Source organism: Ursus americanus, chromosome 33 (genome assembly GCF_024610735.1).
Source record: "Ursus americanus isolate L20-20 chromosome 33, mUrsAme1.1.p, whole genome shotgun sequence".
NCBI classification, from domain to species: domain Eukaryota; kingdom Metazoa; phylum Chordata; class Mammalia; order Carnivora; family Ursidae; genus Ursus; species Ursus americanus.
In genome coordinates this window covers 16,823,903-16,847,952 of record NC_142159.1, presented here as the reverse complement: position 1 = coordinate 16,847,952, position 24,050 = coordinate 16,823,903, and the positions used below count along the sequence as shown (strand labels likewise).

The window sequence follows — 24,050 nt, the reverse complement described above, 5'->3', positions numbered from 1 at the left end:
GGATAAATTCCCCTACGGTTCTCTGGCTCCAACATCTAAGCGTGGCCATTCCCTTCATGGAGAATGCTGGCAAATCCTAACATTCTTGTCAGGCTTAAAACTGGAGACTTTTCTTGAAAACAACTACCTCCCTTTCATTATTTTAGGCAGGTGAGCACGGGAGGAATGACTGCAATTTGCACCGAGCAGTGCATTTGCTGCTCTGAAAACATCTGACTGATCCCAGATTACGTGAAACAAAGGCCTGGACCCACTGCTTCTACATGGACCCAGAATAGTGTGAGTTTTCTGCAATCACAGCTCTGGGAAGAAATACAACTGCGAGGGAACTTCAGAGACGCGGCGGTACACTCGGCATGGACCAACTCTTAAAAGAAAGAAGGAATTCTGCAGACCCAGTTAAAAACAGAACAAACCCCCCACCCCACCGTCATTCCCAGGGCAAAGAGAAGAAAAATAGCAGCAACGAAAGGAAAACACTGAAAGAAGTAATTTCTACGAGTGGTCATTGGACCTTGTACAAAAGCAGCCCAAAAGCCCCTCATACACTACAGTGCAGAGCAAGGACCTTGAAGCAAGGCCATTAATCAAAAAGTGCCTTTTGAAGCATGTCAGTATAGTTTTAACGAGGTGTGCTTTACCAGATCCTAATTCGGTGAAAAGCCGTGCTCCATTTCCATTCTGACATTCATCATAGTTCAAATTAAAAAATTAATGAGAACACCCGATTCCCCAGCCCATTCTGGATGATGGGAATCTATTATGGCCTCCTGTTCAGCCTCAGGAGGTAGACGGGGCCCAAGGCTGGCCTCCACACAACCTGGCGAGGGGCGGTCGGCGCCTCTCCAGCACCCCCCTACCCACGGGGCAATGGACAAAAATGAACTGCTAATCCCATGTGGCCTGGCTCTAAGGAGGGGCCGTCTTTCAGGTCTCTAGTGCTGCTGTTGTTTTTAATTACAGGAACGCTCAATTATTCTCCATAAAACAGATTTTTAGTATTTTAGATTACTAATGAATTATTTAACACATTGCCCCCGAACAGTTCAGACGGACACATCAGGAAGACACACCGCATTTGATCTGTTGTTCTGGGTGTGATGGATTCACGCAAAAGGGCCCCGCAGAGGTACCCCTGCAGAAGGAACTGGGACTCCTGGTGCTGCTTGGCTTCTTCCTCGGAGTTGAAATCATCCAAAAGAGGTGAAGTGGTCCGATGTACATTCAAGGGGGATTATGAAAACCAACGGAAGCACTAACACAAACCACAGCGTCCAGCTCAGTACCAGGCACACAGCAGGGGTTCGACGACTGTCAGCGGTCAAACCCGCAACCCAGGTCTGCCTCCATCCCCGTCTCCAGCCAAGTTCTGCAGGAGACAAAGTCGCAAGGAGGAAAGCAGTGCATTCTGACGGTAACCCATGGGAGGCTCCACAGCACATCCCCTCTCAGGGACAGGACCAGTGTGGTACTTCGACGAGGGTCCAAGGGGCCTCCTGCAAACCGCATGCCAGGGCCAACCTGGGGGCGCACCCGGTGTAAGGCTGAGGTGAGAGACAGCTCCCAAGGTTCTCCTTCACTCCCCGTCAGTGCTGCAGTTTTCCTGCCAAGCCCCAGCCCCAGCAGAGGAAGCAGCTGACCAGTTCCCGTAAAAGCAGCTCTGTGCCCATCACCGAGAGAGACAGTGACGGGGGGATCGCAGAGAAAACACACTGCTGTTGCCATAAGAACACAACAGCCTGTCGAACACCAAGAAGGGTCTACTGAGAAAAATTCGCTCATCATTTCTTCTCTGGCTGATTTCTAAAATACTGTAATAGCTAAATTGGCACGCCAGGTTTAAACTCAGCCAAGCATGCTTTCATGCTGAGTTTAAAGACAAAGAAGACTCTGCCGCTGACCCAATTAGGGATCGGATCATATCTTCAGCCTTTGCCCACCTCTGCCACATATAATCAAGCAAAAATCTCCGACCAAGAGAAACGCGAAGTAATACGGCGCTCCCCAGGCTGCTGCCTTGTAGGGCTGGGAGTCACATCGGGCCAAGCAAGCGAACCGCCGTGCGCAGCAGGCTCAGTGAGGGGGGTGGTGACGATAACCACCGCCCCAAGTTCAGCCCTCCTTCTGAGCCGCGAGGACCCCTTGCAACTGTCCAACTGCATACCTCACGATTTCCCAGCAAAGACTGCTTTCGCTAAACACCCTCCCTCCCCCCGCCTAACCCGCCCCTCTCCCCAACTCACATGCTGTCCAAAACCAGATCCAACCCATCCCGTGTTTGGGCCGATGCTGAAAAACCAGGAGGTCTCACAAACTCCAAATGTACGGCTTCTCTAGAAAAGTGTGAAAACAAGTCACAGAGGACCGTCCTCCCACAGCGCAACGGCGAGCAGCTGCAGCAGAGAGCCCACTGCCCTCCAGACGGGGCCTCACCACAGGGGCCCGCAGCAGACAGCCCACTGCCCTCCAGACGGGGCCTCACCACAGGGGCCCGCAGCAGACAGCCCACTGCCCTCCAGACGGGGCCTCACCACAGGGGCCCGCAGCAGACAGCCCACTGCCCTCCAGACGGGGCCTCACCACAGGGGCCCGCAGCAGACAGCCCACTGCCCTCCAGACGGGGCCTCACCACAGGGGCCCGCAGCAGACAGCCCACTGCCCTCCAGACGGGGCCTCACCACAGGGACCCGCAGCAGAGAGCCCACTGCCCTCCAGACGGGGCCTCACCACAGGGGCCTGCACGCACTCGGTCCACCGCCGGGGCTGACGGCACCTCCCTGCCTCTGGGTTCTGACCCCACTCAGCACACTTAGAGGCTTGTGTGCCTCACAATCCTACCCTCTCTTCTTTCACACTCACCTCACATGTCTGTGTCAGCCGGGACCCATCGCGTCTTTAAGTCCGCCTTCCTCCCTTCCATCCCAAGGGCCTGTGGCTGCCTTGCTCATCAGGGCCCCTGACCTCAAGAAACCTCCCCCTCCTTCTCCCTTGTGGGAATGTCACCAGGACAGACTAGTGCGTTCACCACCCTCCCCAATCCGGCGGCCTCCCGACGGGGACCGCGGGTGCCCGTAAGCACGTGCACGGTGGCGACGAGGGGCCGAGGACGGCTGCGAAGTCCTCTCTGTGAATGACACGAGACTCCTGCAAGAATGCTTCTCCTAGTACCATCGCTCTGAATTCAGACGGTGGAATAAGGCATCGCTACAGCACATGGACACGTTTTCAAATCATTATCGTAAAAGACACCTCGTTGATGGGCCACGGTTGGCAGTGGACCATCACATCCCAGGAGACAGGGGTGCAGCGACCACAACAGAGGACTTGGCACTCGAGCCGGAACACAATGGCCAAAGAAGCTAGTAACTCAGTTGGCCTCTTGGGGCCTGATTCTAGTTTATCTTACTTCTTTTCAGTATTTTCCAGAGCTTAATGGATTTTAAATATTTTGAGGCATTTCAAATAATATTAATCTGAGGCATCAATCTGAGACCAATCATTCTGAATTTAAAAATATACAGATATTTAAATAATAGATGTGATGAGCTCTTTGACAGCTGACTTTGGTGTTCTGTACCGGTCAAAGTGCAAGTGAAGCCCCTGAGGTATTTTATAGGGTAGATTTTGTGTTGTCTTGGCTGGAGGAACCTGCGCAGCAGCAAAGAAACGAAAGAAGCCTAGCACCAGGCACTGCTGAATGCCCGCTGGGTGTGTGTGGCCTCTTCCTCCCCGTGCTGAAATGCAAGCTTCTAGAAACTGAAAACATGCAGCTGGGGCAAGGGGACAGAGCGTGATCAACTTGTGAGCTCCCATCTTGGGCTTTATCAACCCAGCTGGCTCTGGGAGACAACCGCGGGGAGGACTCCCAGAACTCGGTGGTGGTGGTGGTGGTGGTGGAGGAAGGTCTCTTCTGGGTTTGGAACTCCGTGTGGAAAAAGGCACACAGAGGCAACCAAGTATGAGCCACAGCCCAAGTGAGACCCTATGAACAAAGCTCATACCAGGTCGATCAGGTCGCTGAGGTTCTTCTCGATTTGCTGTGGAGGCAGGCGCCTCATCAAGTCCAAGGCACAGTCCAGCTGCTGGTCACTCTGTGAAAAGAGAAACAGAAGCGTCTAGGTCATTTTGCCAACAGAAGCACCTTGGGGCATGTGGGTGGCTCAGTTGGTTAAGCGTCTGCCTTCGGCTCAGGTCGTGATCCCAGGATCCTCGGATGGAGCCCCGTGTCAGGCTCCCTGCTCAGCAGGAAGCCCGCTTCTCCCTCTCCCTTTGTCCTCCCCCACCCCCAGCTCGTGCTCATCTGCTCTCAAATAAATAAATAAAATCTGGAGAAAAAAAAAAAGCACATCCTTGCATGCAGTTTCAGCTTGCCCAGGGTATTCTAACACCAAGCAGGCCCGCAGTGGGCCCTCCGACAACTCTCCGGAGCGGGGTCGGGGGGACAGGCTATGTGACAGCACATCTATCTCAAGTGGCGATGTCCGGAAGATACTCAAAAAGTGTGAAGCGGGCCGGAGTTCCACCCACACCTGAAAGCCCCCTCGGCTTTCCTGTTCCAATTCCGTGGATCACGGAGATGCAAATGTGTTACTTCCTGATAGGCCCTGCAAAGGAGCATGCTCCTTTGCTGTACCCTGGACATACGCGTCAGGTAATGTCACCAGGCCAGGTGCCTTGATGCACTCCAGGCCAGGGACAGAGCCAGGCAAAGAACAAGTGGCAAGATGCGCGCCGAAGTTAAAGTGCTTCAGTCTCAGCTGAAGCCTGGGACGCATCCCCAGCTGCCAGGCCCTTGCACAGGCGACTGAGACCTGGAGCATCTCCGGTCAAGAGGTGTCTCCAGCTGCAGAGCAGACAAGTGCGGCAAACTGGGGTCACTGCTGTCGCAGGGGCCCGGGAGGACAAAGACCCCACTGTGTGCTCCCCAGGACTCGCCTCACTGGATATTCAGGCTGCAAATACTTACTCAGAGATACCACGTGCCAGTCACCATCAATACGTGATCAATAATGGAGGTGGGGAGGAGGAAGGAGCGGGTAAAGTGAGAGTAAATTCAGTGCCCAGCGGGCTGTGGCACAGGCTAGACCTCAGGAGGTATGACAAGAAAGGTGAGCAAGGTGGCCCAGGCAGAGCAGGAAGACCACGGGACATCCCCCTGAGAAGTACACCTGAGGCAGCCGACACCGCCCATCACAGGCTCCAGCTCGTGTGCCCAGACCCATCTCAGAATTTTTAGAAGCCCCAAATCAACACGCCAAAGAATCTTCATAAAATATAAACTAATCCTGGAAATGCCACAATTGCCTGTGATGAACCAGAACCTCCGAATACAACCATCTACACGTCGGGGATATTCACCACAAACAGGCTATGGGACAGGGACCCACTCTGTACTCGACCGAAGAACTAACACAGCAAGTTAACTGGAGGCTATCTCGTTCCCAGGTAACTGGACATATACAGCGGGCTGTTTTTCTAAAAAGAAACAACAGCAAACCTGCCCCCCCCCCCCCCGTTGAAGGTGGTTATCAGGGACAATTGATTCTGGGATACACAACCAAGTGGCTACTGCCCTACAAAGAAACACACACTCACTCACCCCGGAAATGGTGTAGCACTTGTTCTGATCAGTGAAACATCGTAGCAACCACGAATCCCCTACTGGCGCCACGCCTTCTATGCCAGCCAATGCCACGGTGACACGGGTCTGGCCTGCTGCCATGGGAAGGCATTTTCACACCATTTCAAGGGTCGCGAACACAGATCAACTGAGTTGCCTTCCAGAATGTAGAGCGACTACATTCAGTTTCCAGTTCTGCCATTCATTAACTATAACGTTGGGCAAATTTCCTAACCTCTCCGAGTCTCTCTTTATCCATAAAATGGGGACATTATCTGCTTCACAGGGTTGTTGCAATGATTCAATACCTGTGAAATTTTTAATATACAGCAGTATGTTATTTGGGAGTATTTTCTGCATATAAATACATGTTTTAAATATTTCAAAAACATTAAAAATATACATATACATATATATATATATATATATATATATATATATATATATATTTCATAACATTTGCCCCACTCAACGCAACCCTGAAATCTTTCCTGTTGCTACAAACTGGAGCTCTGTGCTCCAACTCCATGAACAGCTGTGTATCCCCACCCCACCCCATGACTGCACCAGAAGAGAAAACCCTAAATGACTCCAAACTAGTTAAAAGATGTAAACTAATGAGCCAAAGACCTAAACATACACCTCCACTAAAGAAGACTTACAGATGGCAAATAAAGAATATGAAAAGATGCTCCGCATCGTTTGTTACCAGGGAAACGCAAATTAAAGCCACGATGAGATCCCATTATACACCTATCAGGAGGGCCAAAATCCAGAACTCTGATTGCTGACAAGGACGTGCGGCAACAGGAACGGTGACTCGCTGCTGGTGGGAACGCAAAATGGTACAGAGCCACCTTCAAAGACAGTGTGGCAGCTTCCTACAAAACTGAACAGTCTCACCAAACGATCCAGCGACTGCACTCCTTGGTATTGACCTTTCAAAGGAGCTGAAAACTTATTTCCATACAAAAACTGGCACACCAATGTGGGTAACAGCTTTATTCACAACTGCCGAAACTTGGGAGCAGCCAAGATGTCCTCCGGCAGGTACGTGGATGAACCACCTGTGGGCCGTCCAGACGCTGGAATATCATTCCGCCCTAAGAAGAAAGGAGCTCTCGAGCGTGAAAAGTCACGCAGGAACCTTCAACGCGTATGACCAAGTGCAAGAAGCCAGCCTGAAAAGGCTGCATCCTGCAGGATTCCAACTCTGTGACATTCTGGAAAAGGCAAAACTATGGACACAGCCAGAGGCTGGTGGTTGCCAGGGGCCGAAGGGGAGGAGGGATGAACAGGCAGAGCACACACAGGACTTTTTGGGGCAGTGAAGCTCTAACGGCGGGCGTGCATCGTAATAAATTTGTCCAAACCCCCAGTCTGTGCAACACCAAGAGTGAATCCAATGGAGACTACGGACTGAGCGATTATGACGTGTCAGCGTAGGCTCAGCAACTGTAACTCTGGTGGGGAAGGCCATGCATGTGTGGGGGCAGGAATATGTGGGCACTCTCTGCTCCATTTTCCTGTGAACCAAAAACTACTCTAAAAAATTATGTCTACTGAAAAAAAAGGTGTGTACTCATGTTTCTCAACTGGGGTTGATTCTGCCCTCCCCACAAACCCCCAGGAGACATCTGGCAACGTACGGAGATATTTTTTCGGTTGTCCTCAGGGGAGGAGGAGCTACTGGCATCTAACGGGTAGGGACCAGGGATGCTTCTAAACATTCCACAGCACAGAGGACAGACCCCAACAACCTGGCCCCAAATGCCAGAGTCAAGTCTGAAAACCCTGATTTAAAACACTGATTTTGAGGGCACCTGGGTGGCTCAGTCGTTAAGCGTCTGCCTTCGGCTCGGGGCGTGATCCCAGTGCTCTGGGATCAAGCCCCACATCAGGCTCCTCCACTGGGAACCTGCTTCTTCCTCTCCCACTCCCCCTGCTTGTGTTCCCTCTCCTGCTGGCTGTCTCTCTCTCTAATAAATAAAATATTTAAAAAAAAAACAAAACACTGATTTTGGGCACACCTGGGTGGCTCAGTCAGTGAAGCATCCGACTCATGATTTCAGGGCATCATCTCAAGGTCCTGAGATGGAAGCCCCATATCAGGCTCTGTGCTCAGCAGGGAGTCTGCGTGGGATTCTCTCTCCCTCCCTCCGCCTGCTCACCCACGCTCTCGCTCTTTCATAAATAAAAAATAAAATAAAATAAATAAAATCTAAAAAAATAAAACACTCATTTTGGGGGCGCCTGGCTGGCCCAGTCGGAGGAGCACGCAACTTAATCCCGGGGTTGTGGATTTAAGCCCCACGCTGGGTGTAGAGATTACTTTTTAAAAAAATATAATCTTTTAAAAAATAAAAATAAAAGTAAAACAATCATTTCTGGAGACTACAGACTCCCAGACTCTGATCAAAAATAAGGCTCCAGAAAACCGCACATGCACAGAAACACTTCATATATAATTCTAATTCACAGACCACTCATAACCCCTAAAATCTTCTGGTCTTCAAAGGTATTCTCAACTGGATATTAATAACAATCTTCCTGAGAACAAAAAACAAACTGAGATGGAAGTAAACCTGGTTACACCGAAACCTTCACCCAGAACATACAGGGAGTCAGAGGAGATAAACTAGAAATTGAACAGTGTATTATCTAGGAAGAGCGAGTTCGGGGAAAGATCAACATGAAAAGATACTGTGTCCACCCTTCCACGGAGCCTGCTCACACGCCCCAAACCAGTATGCTGCTCACAGCCTTCCCCCAAGGGTGCCGGTGGCATAAAGGGTCCCTCCCCCATAGTCCTCTGTCCGACCGGATCTATTTGAGAGCACTAAAAAAAACACTACTGCAAAATGTTCTAACTCCTATTTTGCATTAATCCCAATGAATCCTAATTGGAAATGCTTCCTTATAAATTTCTAGCGCTAAGGACATCTATCATTAAATTAGGAAATGACTAAAGGCTTCCCAGAAGCAAAGCAACATGGTGAAGCTTGATGACAGCTTGTAAAAAGTTAAAATTAGAGTGAACTGGAGCCCTTCACCTGGGAGTCATCCCACACCCTGAGGGGTCCAGACAGGGCACAGCACCAGAGTGAAGGAAACACAGATGGTCCAGAACTACAGGCAACAACAGGGGTGACCCCAGAAAGACAGTGATGGAGCGGCTGGGCGGTGGGGGGTGGGATCCCTGCCCTGGTTCCCGCCCCTAACCCGCTTTCTAGTTCTTGTGTGGACCGTCACCCTGTGACTAAGGACTCTCCCTGGGATGGTTCCTTCAAAGCCCGAACTGCTCCTAGACCTTCCTTTGGACAGTATCCTCCACCAGATCTACCGCCCACGGGTGGTGGTTTCCAGGCTGAAAGGTAAATAGGAAAAGAATGACCCATTTCACTTCCCTCTCCAGAGTTCGCTCCCATTCAATTAGTCATTCAGTCGTTACTTGAGTGTTTCCTAGGTGACAAGCACTGTTTTTGATTCTGAATGGTGAATAAAACAAAGTCCCTGTCTTCAGGAACTTACACTGTGGTCAAAATTCATATGGGGGGAAAAAAGCAAGGAAGAGTCTTCGTCAGGCTATCAAAGAATAAGGAGGGGACGGTCACCCCGCTTTAGGCTGGCGAGGCTCTACAGGATCGGGTTAGATGTTCTGGGTGCGTGTGTTTATAAACCAAGTTTGGAAAAGCTTCACGTTCTGCTTGTTTTTCACACGACTTCAAGTAAAAGCACAAATTGCTTCAATCGCCCTACAACAAGTAAAACAACCATTAATACAGACTAGAACAGAACAATTTTTCAGAATAATAAGCTGAGTAAAACACTACAGCTTAAACAATCTCCTAGGGAATTCAGACACCTGCCAGTGTTATCCATCATTCGCATGCAGTAAATCCCGGCCCTATTAAATGAAGTAAAAGGGCAGAGACCAATTTGGAAATCCTCATCAAACAATTTACTCAGCCCCTCGGCAGAAATGAAGAACAGGACATGTCCCAACCTGTGATAAACTCAAACTCTAATAAGTGAACACACCTAGCCACAAAAAACGAACAAAGTTACAGTAGAGATGAGACTAAGGGGTATAGAGGAAACTCCAAAGATGTCTCAGGAGAAGGGTACCTGAGCGGGTCATCACTGGCTCCGTGCGCCCAGGAGCATACAGACACGGGCAGGGGCAGGGCGTGGTGGCCTCTGCAGGGCGTGGGATGCGCGCGCACACAAGGCCCACGGAGCAGGCAGGTGCGGCTCGGGGAGGTGACGGGGCTACAGTCAGGCTGGTTTCTCCCCCCAGCGGCTCAGAGGGCAGCAGTTCTCTAAGCAGGCTCCAGGCCCAGGACCCCCTAACTCCCAGCAGCTGTGTCTCCTTTGTAGGTAAGCCTTCCGTGCCATGTTCTCTGGCCTTGACAACTTTAAAATCTGCTTCTTCGGAGAGACTAGGAGCCCTAAAGATCCTTCCACAGAGGAATGACAGGAACAGCCTTGCATCTCAGAAGGTTAAAGAGATCACATCGTCCAAAAATGGCCATAAGAAGATCCCTCACCCGGCATGCTGCTCTTAGGAGGAGCGACTGTGACACTCTTCCCACTGAGAGGTGGGGTCCACGTACCCCCTCCTTGGAAATGGGAGAGCTTTGGCAACTGTTTCCATCGGCAGAGAATAGCAGAACTGATGATCTGTGATTTCTGAGGCCAAGCCATAAAAGACCATTCATTTTTTACCTTGCTCACTGAACACTCAGGCTTGGAGCCCCAAGCGGCAATGTAAACAGGTCGACCACCCTATGGCAGCCATGCTGTGAGGAAGCCCAACCCAGCCCGCACAGGGAAGCCACATGAAGGGACCATGAGACTCTCAGCCAGCCCCCCAGATGCCCCTCTTCCAGCTTCAGCTGTCTGATTGCAACAGCTCGAGACCCCAAGCCAGAACCACCCCTCAAGCAAGGCCCTCCTGAACTGCTGACCCACAGAAAGCACTGGACATAATGATTCATGTGTTTTAAGTCACTGGGTTCGGGGGTGATTCTGCTAGTTGGCAACAGTAACTGGTAACTGATACAGGGGGATGTCTCTGGTGGCTGTGGGGGGGACGTTCTGGCCAGAGAGGGGCCTGGGGACAGGAGAGCCAGCAGAGGAACCGCCACAGCAGCCAGGGTGGTGGCTATCTGGCTGGAGAGAGGGGGAGGGCCAGGGCCTTTAAGAGGCAGGGCAGACAGGAGGAGAGTACTGACTGGAAAGGGGAGGAGGAAGCCCAAGAAGTTGGAGAGGACTCCGTTTTCCAGCAGGGCCCACCTGCTAGAAGTCAGCGCCGAAGCCTCATTAGCGTGCATACGGTTTCCGTGTGCCCTTCCCAAACACACTGTTTATAATTTCAAGGACAAGCAGTAACTCCAACCGTGTGGATTTCTGAGCAGAAGTCCTGCCTGGCCTGCTCTCGTGGCTGGCCGAGGCGGATCTGCACTTAATAGCATCTGTCCATCCGTAAACAACCACCCAAAGCTTCAAGGCTTACAGTCTGTTCTCAAGTTCATCAAGACCTTCACTCGTTTACATTCCCGAGAGGCTTAGCACGTTCTTGCTTCAGGGACAGCACAGAGGTAAACTGCGCTGGAGCCCAGGGTGATTTCCCACAAATTTATGGAGGATAAGGGAACCACGGCCTGTCTCGTATGATCTGTGACCCAGCAAGCGACTCCGCATAGAAGCCGAACCTATCTTCTGCCACGCGGCTCAGGAACAAGCCGTGCTGGGGCTACGTGGGGAAGGAGTCACCGGCCCACAACTCATCCGCAGGTCACTCCAGAAAACTGCACATGTGCATTAAGAAAAAGAGAAGTGTTTCTTCCGCTGACCGACTGCCCTCTGGCTGAATCTTCCGGGAGAGACACTGCAGTGCGGGCCACACACACAGGGAGATGGCTCGCCAGACACAAACACAAGCATTCCCCCTGGCTGACATCCCCCCCCCCAAAGCAAAGTCTGACACCCTCTATCAAGCGGATCGAAGCCACGGTGAAAGCCCTCGAGGAAGATCAAGCGTCCTTCAACCGTCTGGGGTCGCCTGCATTTCATCACAGCTGGATCGATGTCCTTTTCTAAAAACTGGGGAGAAAACCACACACCACCACGTAACCATTTTACAGCGAACGATTCGGTGGTGGGGCCCAGGTGACCTTGATCACTCTGGAAACACGGTGCCTTTACAAGTCTCTGCTCTAAAACAATTCTATTAGGACTCCAGGACAGAACTTTCGAGGTCACCTAAGTCCTGCCCACTCATCTTACAGATGAATAATGAGGTTCAAAGAAAGTGTGGCGAGGTCACAAAGTCGGGATGTGAGCCCGTATCTTCCCAGTGAGAGGTTTCCCACCCAGCTCCATGTAGTCACTGAGCAACCGTGTGAGTGACGGGCAGGCACTGGGGACACAGGGCTGGATTAGTCAGATGCGGTCCCTGCCCTCAAGGAGCCTGTGACCCAAAGAAGGCCGCCAGGAAAAAGCAGCAGCAGAAAAGAAGGATGACACCACCCTGGCTCTCCACTCAGAAGTACGGCCATGCCGCTCCTCCCGGGATCACGGAGCAGCGGGGAGCCCCTCCGGCGACAGCCCAAGTACCAACTTTGTTTGAAGCCTGAAAGATGGGAAGCCCCCTAAGGTGTTTTACAGGGTCCACGTGTTCACAAAGAGGACGAAGCAGCGAGCACAGTTAAACTGTGTCTCCCGGGCAGAGGGACACCATCAGGAGCAACCATTCCCGGAACGTGGCGCTGCGCCTGCTTTTACAGTTCTCTGCTCTTCCCTGCGCCACACTTCCTCATCTGGTATGCTGCTTCTAATCTACTATGAATGCGGAAACTGGAAACCTGTTCTTATTTTAAAAAACCAAAACCAAAACAAGATCAACTTTGACGGAAGGAATAAATCGCAGGTTCTTAACATGGGGTACAGTCACTGCCTCACAGCTTCTGAGCACCGTGACAGTTGGTGGTGGGGCGTGTATGTCTGTGTGAGAGAGTAAGTAGGGGTGTGTGTGTGTGCAGGTGTGTGTGTGTGTGTGTGTGAAGACACAGGGGTATATGCATGAAGGCGGGGGCGGGGGGTGTACAAGCGTGCACACAGTTTTCCAAGCTAAGGGTCCACAGCTTTTCTCAAAGAAGTCCAAGACCCTGAAGGCACAGATGTGCTCTAGGAACAATAAAAATTCCTATTCTCCCACCTCACCTGCAGGGTGGAGCTACGTCAGTCACCACTTAATGCCCTGGAGCCGTGGTTCTTGAAACTTCGAAGCCCAGGCCTCCCGATGCTCCCCCCGGGACCGGCGCGCGTGAGGCAGTGTGTCGGGCACGGCGTCTGGCCCCGCAGCCCGTCCTCCACAAAGAGCAGGGGTCCTCCCCGAGTGTAAAGCACATGGCTTATCTGCTAGGACTTTTACACAACAGCTCAAGGGGGGCTCAAGGGCCCTTTCCTCCCTGATTTTTTGCTCATCTGACACAGGTTTTCCATTTAGGCTGCCAGGAGTCTCTAGCAAGGTAGGCGGAGTGTTATTTCCTTTTCCAAGTCATGAAGCACCAACAAAGGAGGGTAGATTCCCGCAACTCCCACCCCACACGCCCACCTCCATTTAGGATGGAGAACGGGGGAGCCACGGCTCCCCTAGAGCCAAAAGACAGAAAAAGTAGATCAAATTCCATATTCACCCCCAAAAAGTTCTTTTTTCTGTCCTGTACTGTTCTTTCCTTGTTCGGCTTTCTTTCTGAAGCCCTGTGGCCAGGACAGCACCAAGGAGTATCTCCACCAGTTCCGCTTCTCTGTATTTACTGCTGTTCCCAAGCCCTTCCGAGGCCCTCGAAAGCAGATAAGCGGCACAGCCCTCACAGAGTCCCCAGACGACCTTGACTTCCCACCCAGCAGTGAGAATTTCCAAGTGCCTCCCTCCCTGGCACGTTAATTCCAGAGCAAACTTAGCAACCCCTACACAGGCTCCTGTCAAATACTACAATAGCCGTCCGCTGATGTTGCCCGTACACATCCCCCTTCAGGGAGTGGAAGATCCAAAAGGAACCAAGCTCAGCAGGTGGAGCCATATCTGTGCTGCAGCGTGGGTTTAAAAGAAAAGGTTTTGGATAACCAATTCAGTGTGTACGGTCCGAAAACCTCCAACGGCGGTTTGCAGGGATCAAAGTTTATCTGGTAAACTTGGTGGAATGGCAAAAATTCTCAACAAGGCGTCAGCCATCGAGTCCCGAAGGAGGCACGAGTGTGGGAGCACCTTCCAGATGGCTAAGGCCCGGCGTGGCGAGGGGAGGAAGCACAGGTGCACTGGCGTTCCACCCCCCCCCCCCGCAAGGCCTTCTTCCTCCTGCACGCCCCCTCCCCCGGCCACCGCTGCCCACACTCCAGCAAGCTTGCTGACCGCTCTCCTATGCACGGACACTCGGCTCCCGATCCACACACAACTCAAAGGCAACTGCCTCTGCCTGCTCTTCCAGACTGCCCCGCACGGCAGAGGGAGTGAGTCTACGCAGGGAAACGCCCCAGGTCAGATGACAATCGACAGGACCGCGGCCTGCCAGATTCCTTACGCACGGCTCTTGGCTCTGCTGGTGAGCCAGCTGGGGGAAGTGGAGCATTTTATCTCGGGTGTGCCTCCCTCTACCTCTCCAAATTGTTTAAGACACAGAATCAGAGAAATGTTTAGCTAAAGGGAGCCTTAGAAACCATCTAATCAGCATCTTCTTTTAAAAAATGAGAAAAACTGAGGCCCAGACTTACAAAAACTAATTCAGACTTATCACGTAGCTAAAAAGCAAATGAACCAGGACCAGAAAACAAGTCTCTTCATTTACAGTTTAGTGCTGTCTGCTTACAGCGTAACCCTAAATCAAAATTCAAGAGTGGGGATAGATTCACCCCCCCAGATCGCTACTTTTAATACCATTCTATATTATTAGAACAATGGTGTTTTAAACCATTAGTGTTTTAACCACTGGTGTTTTAAACCACTGGTGTTTATATCATCCATATAATTTTCCAAATTAGTCATCTTTATCAAGAACAGTAAGAACCCAAACTTAGGGGCCTTACTGCACTTGTGGGTTTTGGGAAAGCCTCACCACAGCTCCATGAGATAGATGCTCTCATCCCAGGTTTGTAGATAGGTAAAATCAAGTCTCAGAAAAGTTAAGTGACTGGTCCCAGATCCCAAGCACCGAATTAAAGAGAAGGACAGCACACGCGTGCACACACACACACACACACACACACCAGTTTGCCTCCCAGAACCTAACATTCTCTAGAGAATGTTAAAAAACCCAAACAAACAAAAAAATCAAATTTTGATTTTTTGACTTGTGGAGATGGCTTGCCAGCTCACAAAATCAGTTAGAGTGAGTCTCTTCTCCCAGGCCGGGCCAATTATGAACAAGTCTATCTACAACCAAATTCTGAAATCTCCTGTCACCTCAAATTATAGACTCTATTCTCACAAACACTATCACCGATGGGTGGACTTCTTGAAAACACTAACAGGTTTTTCAGACCGTTTCTCTGGCTGATGGTTTCCTGGACCCGTTCGGAAGATGTGCGAGGCGCCATTACCTACTGTCTGATCACTAATGCTTCACAGATGTCTACAGCCGCCGCCTCTGCACAGTCCTGACTGGTGTCACGTAACAAGCTTCTAATCCTTCTACTTTGTCAGCTAGTAGTTAGACACGTAATTAGGGGCAATCCCGAGACATCTTCAATGGAAGTCATACATGCTGTCCATTTCTACCTCGATGTCACAAAAAATTCAAGAAACCTTTCATGAAAGTTGAAGATGATTAAAGCAGAATGTCACGGTATTCCAAATACGAATTAAAAAAAGAGAAGTTTAGGAAAAACATCACTCACACGTTCACTGATGAAGGCTAAGAAAAGTAGATTCCCTTTTTCATAGCAGAAGCAGCCAATTCACATAAACCTTCTCCTACACTGATTTCTAAGATGGCCCGGATGAAACTGAACATTCCGCCATGAGGTCTGTACCAATGACACGAATACATGGCTTCCAAAGGTGTGGGGGAGACCTTGGGTCTGACCTGCAAATGGTGCAAACAGACAAATCTTGATGGAAAAGCAAGATTTAAAGGATTTGGAAAAAATAAAGGCTCCACCAATCCAAGAATTTCACCTGAAAGGGGGCAGTGTAGCCTTCTGTCTTAAGCCAAAGGGAGGCCTGAGGAAAAGATGAACACGATGCTTACCATCAAGCAGAGCACTCGGCCCACTTCTGTCCTGGGTTCCCGGCGTCCAATTTCAGAGGTGAATAAAAATGGAAGACTCTCCAACCTCTGCTTATCTTATGCAACTCAAGGGCAGCTCTTATCAGGGTACCAGCCTCTACCCTGTCCAACACGGGCACAACACAGCACAACAGAGTCCTGCAACAACAGTCCGGCTGGCCCCGTAGCACTCCCAAACACATCACCGAGGCTTTCACGTGCTTTCGTGACCTTCGTGAAGCACGATGCAACATGTTACCAGCCTGTGATAAGTCTGCAAATCATTTTTTTTTAAGATTTTATTTATTTATTTGACAGAGAGACAGCCAGCCAATGAGATAGGAAACACAAGCAGGGGGAGTGGGAGAGGAAGAAGCAGGCTCCCAGTGGAGCAGGGAGCCCAATGCAGGGCTCGATCCCGGGACCCTGGGATCACTCCCTGGGCCGAAGGCAGATGCTTAACAACTGAGCCACCCAGGCGTCGCTAAGTTTGCAAATCTAATCTAGAACCGGTCTCAGAGCTCCTCCCTTCTGGCTGTCAGGACCAGCTAAGCAGAGAGATGCCTAAAAACGAGGTCCTTCTGGCTTCAACAGCTAAGACCTACAACAGATAACCTTGCCAGTCAGTGGCTGGCACAAAGGACCTTGGAAGTAAGACAGAAGAGAGTAAATCTTTCACCTGCCTCTTCTGAGCAAAGAAGATCTGAACAAGTCCTTCTTCCCTGAGGCTCAACTCCTTCACCTGTTAAATGGGAATATTCCTAGTATCTACCTTGCAGTACCGTTTTTAGGACCACATGAGAAAGTATCTGAGAAGAAAGTAGCACAGTTCCTGAGATGTATTAAGTACTTCATCAAGAAAGAGACCATCACCACCCTTTTACACAGCATTTCGTTCCAGAGCGCACGAGAATCAAACGCTCTTAAATGGAATGAAAACGCACGCTTGCAAGTCGGTAGCCTGGAACAAGAGCCTGAAAATCAAATCACGGCCAGGCCTCTTCCTTTTGGTTCTTCTGGACTAGATGAAAGTGATCTGTAGGAGTGAAAACTACTCCTCCGTCAACACACACGTTTCCTTAGAGCTTGTGTGTCTGTTGCCAGCAAGACATTTTCATAAGCTCAAATCTTCTTTCTCTTCCACCCTCAACCGAAGGCCCAACGCTCCGTCTCAAGAAACGTGGTGGATGAGTAAGGAGCTGAACGTCCCTCAATGAGCAGAAAGAATGAAAGGAAGGGAAGCAGCAACTTCGAGATCCCAGATCTCTCTCTGACGACCAGGAACAGCATGCGCAACTGTGACCGCCATTCCCCGCGCCAGCACCGCCAGCAGGCTCCGCCCCCCACAGCCCACCAATACAACCCCTAGTGGCAACGACCAGTCTCCCCTGGGCAGTGACACCACGGCGGGCTCGGACCCGTGGGCTTCAAATGTATCTACAGGAATGGCTAACACGCATTACGGTATTGTTCTCAGCAATTACATGCCAGTATCTCACTGAATCTGAAAACCCAATCCCAGAAGGCCACTGCTGGCCTTCCTGTCAGACGTGGAAACTGTGCCCCAGGGAGCGTGTTGAGGGGGACGTGCAAGTGTGCTGAAGCAGGGCTGCAAAGACAGGTCTCTCGGACCCCAAAGCAGGCGTGCCTAAGCACCACCCTGGACTGCTGGGCACCCAGGCACCTGCTGCCCCCACGCTCTCTTTGCGGCCTAAGGACCCCTGCGACCTCCTGGTTCTCAAGTCTCCAAAAGAAGAGGAGCTGGTTATTTCGCACCCACTTTTGCCAGCTGGGCGGCAAGCGAGGGAGGCGGTGTCGCACTCCAGCTGAGGATGCAGGTTTGGGGGAGGCGGTCTGCATTCAAATTCTGCACACATCAGATTCTGGCTGCGGGACCCTGGACGAGCTACCAAACTCTTCCAGGCCTCAGATTTCCTAAGCTGTAAGAGGAGGGCAGTCACGTCACATCCCCCATACTGTTATTGGAAGGATCAAGTGGGCGTATTTCGTATACAGCACTTAGCGCATACATGGGATATAGTCACTGCTCCATAAACTTTACAGGTTAAGTCAACGGAGAAGAGGAAGGGGGAAAAAAATAAAAGGACAGCATCTAAAATTTCAAAATCAAGGTCTCTCTGGCCTTCTGCCAACCTCTAGAAAACAGTGCTGGACTTTGGGCTTCTCGAGCACGGCGGCAACCGTGAGGACCAGGCAGGGCTTGGCCTGCACAGACCCATGGCCTCCCCCTCACGTCAAAGCAGGGCTGGCTCAGGCTTGATGCTGGGGCCTAATTCGACACAGACCCCCATGAAGTGGAAACCCAAGGATGGTTACAGGACAGCTCTTTATGAACCTGAACGCTCGATTTCTCAGAACACGGTCTTCCCATCCCGTGGTAGATAAAGCTGTTTCTCATCCAGACGTATAAATCGACCGTGAGCTTTCATTACAAGCAGAGTCTTATCATAAAAACCCTAAAGTCAGTAAGTGCTTCATGAATACAAGAAATGTCACTGTGCCTCAGGCCAAAGGCCCTCACAACCTGCTCCTCAGAGCAGGCTAGGGAGCAATCTGAGGACAGGGTGCTGACCAACTGGGGGGCTGGGGTGCAGCTGCCCTCGTCACCGCTAGTCAGCGCCGGCCCCTTCCTCACCTGCAGATAAAGATCACAGCCACACGGTGTGCGCCCGAGGCCCGGGGGACACACCTTCCTAAACAAGGTTTCCAGTGGGGTGCTCGCTAATTTCTAAGAAAATAAACGGTAATGTCAGTCACTGCCTGTCCCTTGGTCACAGGAGTAAACACAGAATGCAGAGTCAGCTAGCCTAAGAAGCGTGTGCCCCTTCGGCACGGGCTTCCGAAAACCTGGTACGGAACGGAAGAGAAGCGATTAGGAACTGAACCCAAGGGCAGTGGAACTCAGTCCACGCACTGTCACAGCAAGACACCCTTCCAGTGTTCGAAAGCTAGGAATCCCCTGTATCCCACCAGCTCAGGGAAACTGAAGGAACCGTTTGCCAGGGGCCCCAGCAAAGCGAGCGTGAACACTCACTGGTGAGAGTTTCATTACACAAAGAGAAAGCATCTTTGCTTTAGTTTGCCAATTTCTTTTCAAGAAAGAGGAGCCCAATGTGGTGTTTGAACTCACAACCCGGAGATCGAGACCTGAGCTGAGATCAAGGGTCAGATGCTTAACCGCCGGAGCCACCAAGGTGCCCCTCGTTTGCCAATTCTCATACTTAGTTCGTGAGTTCCACACCCAAAATGAATGGGAGGCACCGCAGGAGAGCTCAGAAAAGCAGAGGGGGCTGTTTTGTGAGTTCCCTCTGCTCTAACGTGAAGGTAGAAATCAATTCACTCTCCCCTCCTAACCCTGGAATCCCAGGAGAACGACAGTGTTTGGATGGCCTACAAATGCTCAGCTTTCCGGCCGTGCCCCAGACGGGGAGCACAGTCATCCCAGCCATCCCAGTATTGTTCTTACCTCCCACCTCCTCCTCCGTCAGGGGAGGGGAACGGGCACATGGTTCTGAGGTCACGCTCCTCACTTAAAGGATCGTGGGAATGCTTATGGAAACACTTGTTACAGCTCTGCCAGCTGGAATCCCTGCTTCCTAAGAGGTTTCTGGAAAGCTCGGGAGTGCAGGATCGGACACAGGAGGAAGGCAAGCGCGGGGAGGCAGATGTTATGTGTTATAGGACAAACGGCAATGATCAAACTGTCCACTTTACGTGCCATTTAGCCTACTTCGATTCTACCTCAATCAGGTTGGGAGAAAAGAATAAAAAATAGAGAGCCAGCCACGCTTCTACCACCTCAAAAGTACCCTGCTGCCCAACAGCTTCGGGAAAGCAGGTCTGAATGAGAAAATTCAATTAGGAAGTAAGCTGAAGGAAACCCAGAGCAGGCCGAGTGAAGAGAGACCTTTTCAGGCGTCCCAGGGCCGAACAGCGCAGCAAGGGCCCTGGAAAAGTGACCATCGACACTTCGCACTGCTCTCCGGGGAGGTGAAGCTCAGAGAGGGCACACGGCTCACCCACACCTGCGTACAGAACGAGGGCCCAGACCCAGAGCTGTGCTCCCTTTTCCATTTTTCTGTGCCCTACGCTAGTGACACTCAGCACAAGAAGGGACCTCCTAGACCGTCCAGATGAGGACGTCAGCTCTCAAGCACACAGCGTTGTTCAGAGAAGGGAGTAACACGGATGTCTGCCCGACCCCCCAACAGAGGCTGACAGGCCCTCAGCAGCCTTCAAGGTCATCAGCAAGAACTGCCCGCTCTCTTTCTCGTAGTTTCCCTTAGCCACCCGCAGGCAGCTGGTCAACGTTGGGATGTCCTCCGACTGGGGAAAACGGCTTAGCTGATTCTCACAGGAACCTTAAATGCAGAGCAAGGGGGCAGGGGTAGAAACCGTTTCCAAGCAGGGATGGAGAACAGATCGACTCAGCAGCCAGGATGCATTCCCGCGGGACGTAAAAATCAGCACGTCCCGCCCAAGACCCCCGAAGTCCAAAGACATAGGGAACACGGTGTCACATCCCCGGTAAGAGTCCTGTGGGAAAGAGGTCTTCTGGCCTTGGGGGAGCCCACTGGAGGTAGGAAACATCGGAAAAGTGAGATAAAGTAAGAAACTGCCCCATTCCACAGGAATAAAAGTTATAAAACTAACCTTAGACAACCTCTTTCCCATACGGCAAAACCATCCACATCTGTATTAATGTGGGAAAACGATGGCATCAACCAGTAAAAGCCTTTGAGTTAAAGGTCTGTTCTTCAAGAATCCAGAAGGTCAGAGTTTTAGTGACCCCAGAGTCCCCCGCCCCTCACAAAACCCCCTTTAGCCTCTGCCCGATCCTCACCAGAGGGCAGAACTCACCGCCCCAGACCAGCCTGTTTTCACACAGCGGCCCTTCCACCTGCAACTCCTACCCATCCACAGGCCAAGGCCACGCCAGGTCCGGGCCACGCGACGTCCCTTCGAACCCCTGAAGCCGGCCCTCACACGCCTGCGTCCTCGCCCACAGGGCAGCTCGCCCTGACTCCACGGGGCCAGCTCCGCCCGAGGCCCAGCTCTGACACCACCCCCACCCCCACCCGCCGTCTCCCGGGTCCGCCACGCTGACTCAGGGAGCGGTCACTGTGTGCCACTCGCTCCCCATCTTACTCCTGTTAGATGCAGCACCTGGAGCGGTTTTATTGTGCTGGTGTTGGTGGAGGGAGTCAGGGCCCTACGGCAAGTACTTCAGCAGCCTCTCCGGCTGCTGTCACAGCCTGTGCCCAGACAGGAGAGAGCACGACAGGCCCAGGCGGGGCGGGGTGGGGGGTGCTACCAACTTTTCCCACAGCTGAAGTAAAAAAACACAGCCGTTACTGACAAGTCCAATAAACCACTTAGGAAGTACTTGGAGGTATAATCATCCAGGAAACGCTTTAATAAAAGATACGTTTGTCCTGAGTACGTGTCAGAAACAGAGGCTGGGAAAGATGATGTAAAAACAATTTGCTCTTTTCTGTACATCGAGCATTTCTCTTGAAATCCAACCCTGGCAGCTCAGTCCCGCCTTCCTCACAGTGCAAGGGTGAATTCCAATCCAGCCTGGGGCCAGCTGTTCCGGATGGCAACCACTGGATCCAAGCTGCCACGTTGCTAGGACACGTGGTTTTTACACCAATGAACACTGTAAGGAGGAAAAGGCCACAGACATCCATGCTGAGGTCCCCTCGGCAGAGTGACTCTGAATTAGTGTCCCAACAGGTATTACTGCATCCAATTCTACTCTAGGTCAACCTTAAGACAGGCTACTTTCTTACATTATATTAAAAACTATGCTTTCGGGGCGCCTGGGTGGCACAACGGTTAAGCGTCTGCCTTCGGCTCAGGGCGGGATCCTGGCGTTGTGGGATCGAGCCCCACATCAGGCTCCTCGGCTATGAGCCTGCTTCTTCCTCTCCCACTCCCCCTGCTTGTGTTCCCTCTCTCGCTGGCTGTCTCTGTCTCTGTTGAATAAATAAATAAATAAAATCTTTAAAAAAAAACAAAACAAAACCATGCTTTCAACAAAGTTAATGAACTTTAAAAATATATGTAATATAAATAATAAGCAGGTCTGGAAACTCTGAAAGACTGAATCCCAGGTACTTCGTCATGCATTTTCTTGGTTTCGAGCAGCTTGTGTGTCCCAGCCAGAATCTGGGGTCTCTCCCCTCCCCCACATCCAGAGGGCAGGAGTTCATCCGCTTGGGGGCTTTTCTTGGAAGTAGAGGGAGTGTGGGAGGTGCACTCAGGAGCACTACATTTCCCCCGGGACTCGGTTTTGTCTCGCCCAGCCAGCCCGGGGAGAGGCAGGGTTTGAAGCAGAAGCGGAAGGCTCTGTGAACCCAGTGGGAATGGGGTGCAGCACAGTCATTTAACTCCATTTGGTGGGCACCCATCACGTGTTTAGAGAACAAGCCACCAACTAGAGGGTGGTGACAGGTGTGCTCACCCCTCCTGCCCCACACACTAGGAACTCACGCACACTTCAGACCCCACTTCAGGTTCCAAAATGTCAGAGGCAATGGGGACGCTGGGTGAGGGGTGGCTTGACGGGGGCCCCAGAGCAGAAGGCAAAGGACGTGGCAGCCTCATGCTGTGCAAGAGTGCAAGCGAGGCGTGCACAGGGGCCCCCCCAAACCATCACGGTGGGTCTCTCCAGAAGGGGCCTTGTCGGGGGCTTTATTAGCTTTGTAAACTCTGTGATTGCCAATTATAAGGGGCATGCATTATTTTTTCATCACAAAAAAAACTAAAGTCTTTTTAAAATTATTTTTTAAGATACTATGTTTGTCAGAGAGGGAGACAGATATATTCCCAGGACCAGGAGAAGCTGCATTCAGAGGGAGAAGCAGGCTCCCCGCTGAGCAGGGAGCCTGATGTGGGGCTGGATCCCAGGACCCTGGGATCGTGACCTGAGCCAAAGGCAGACGCTTAACGACTGAGCCACCGAGCTAGAGAGTTTTGAAACTTGAAATAAAATAAAATAAAGGTTTTAAACTGACAAAAAAAAACACATACACACACAAAAGCCAGCAATCACTCGCTCTTCGTTCCGACTTCAGTACAGAGTGTAGGAAAATTCTGTTCTCAGAATGGTTGCCCAGATTGCTCATTAAACTTAAACCAGATAATCTGATTCGAACTAATTTAAGCTAAGGGAGGGTGGAGTGGGTGGGCACAGAGGACACAAGATTGGCCAGGGCAACAGGTAAATGGAGGTTCATAATATGCTTGAAATTTTCCATAATAAAAGGGTTTTTTTGTGTGTTTTGTTTTTTACAAATTTATATCAGGTAACACCCCCGTGCATTAAAGCCCCAGCTGCCAACTAAGCCAGGCTCTTGCAGGCTTCAAGGCCTGTTTATGGGACATGAGGCGAGTTTCTCCCACTTGCATTCAGGCCAGAGAAGCTCCTCCCCTCCCCCAAGGGAGAAGCAAAAGGAAGCCCTACATGAAACTCTGCAGCAGCCAGGCGCTTCAAGGACTGAAAAAACACAGGGTCCTCAAAAATCACCAGAACTCTTCAACTTGGTAAGCTCTGCTTTCACTGGTTTCCTGCAAAGATGCCACCGGGCGCTCTAGAATCTGCAACTCTGGTTTGTTTGAGGAAAGCTCCATTGCTTCTGCCTTTAGCTTGGCTCCTTCCACGTTATAAAAATACCGACCGCTCCCTTGTGCAGCAGTCACTAAGTCGACACCAACTGCACTGGAAGAATCTTCTTCAGCGCACAGAAGGGTAAATGCCTGCAAACCAGCCAGCCAACACTGGTTTGGTTTCATGGCCTTCCTCCCCTCAAAAAACAAACAAACAAACAAAAAAAAAAAAACCTAATAATTACACCCTTTTTTACGACAAGTACATCTTACTCTTATAAAAGGATTTTTTTTTAATCTTTTATTTTAAAATAAACAGGACACGGTATAACAGAAAACCACATTAACCTCACCCAACTAGGGTGGAAGAGACAGATGAGGTGGCTCGGGTCAATTTCGGGTTCATGGCTCCTTTAAAAACTCTGGGAGCCCTAATTCAAATAAGAACTCCCCCGTGAATCTGAGTGCCTCCAACATGCCCGGCACTTCACAGGGAGCAAGGAGAGGTGCGGAGAGGCTGGGTG

At 51.0% G+C, this 24,050-nt stretch overlaps 1 protein-coding gene across 1 annotated transcript in view; it reads right to left on the bottom strand.

The window, feature by feature from the left end:
* The window catches only part of CAPZB (capping actin protein of muscle Z-line subunit beta), a 129,156-nt gene that overhangs the window by 66,548 nt on the left and 38,558 nt on the right, over positions 1 to 24,050 (bottom strand). Inside the window, exon 2 of the mRNA XM_045782503.2 lies at positions 4,002 to 4,091. Coding sequence (XP_045638459.1) covers positions 4,002 to 4,091 — 90 coding nt within the window. The remainder of the gene's footprint in view (positions 1 to 4,001; positions 4,092 to 24,050) is intronic.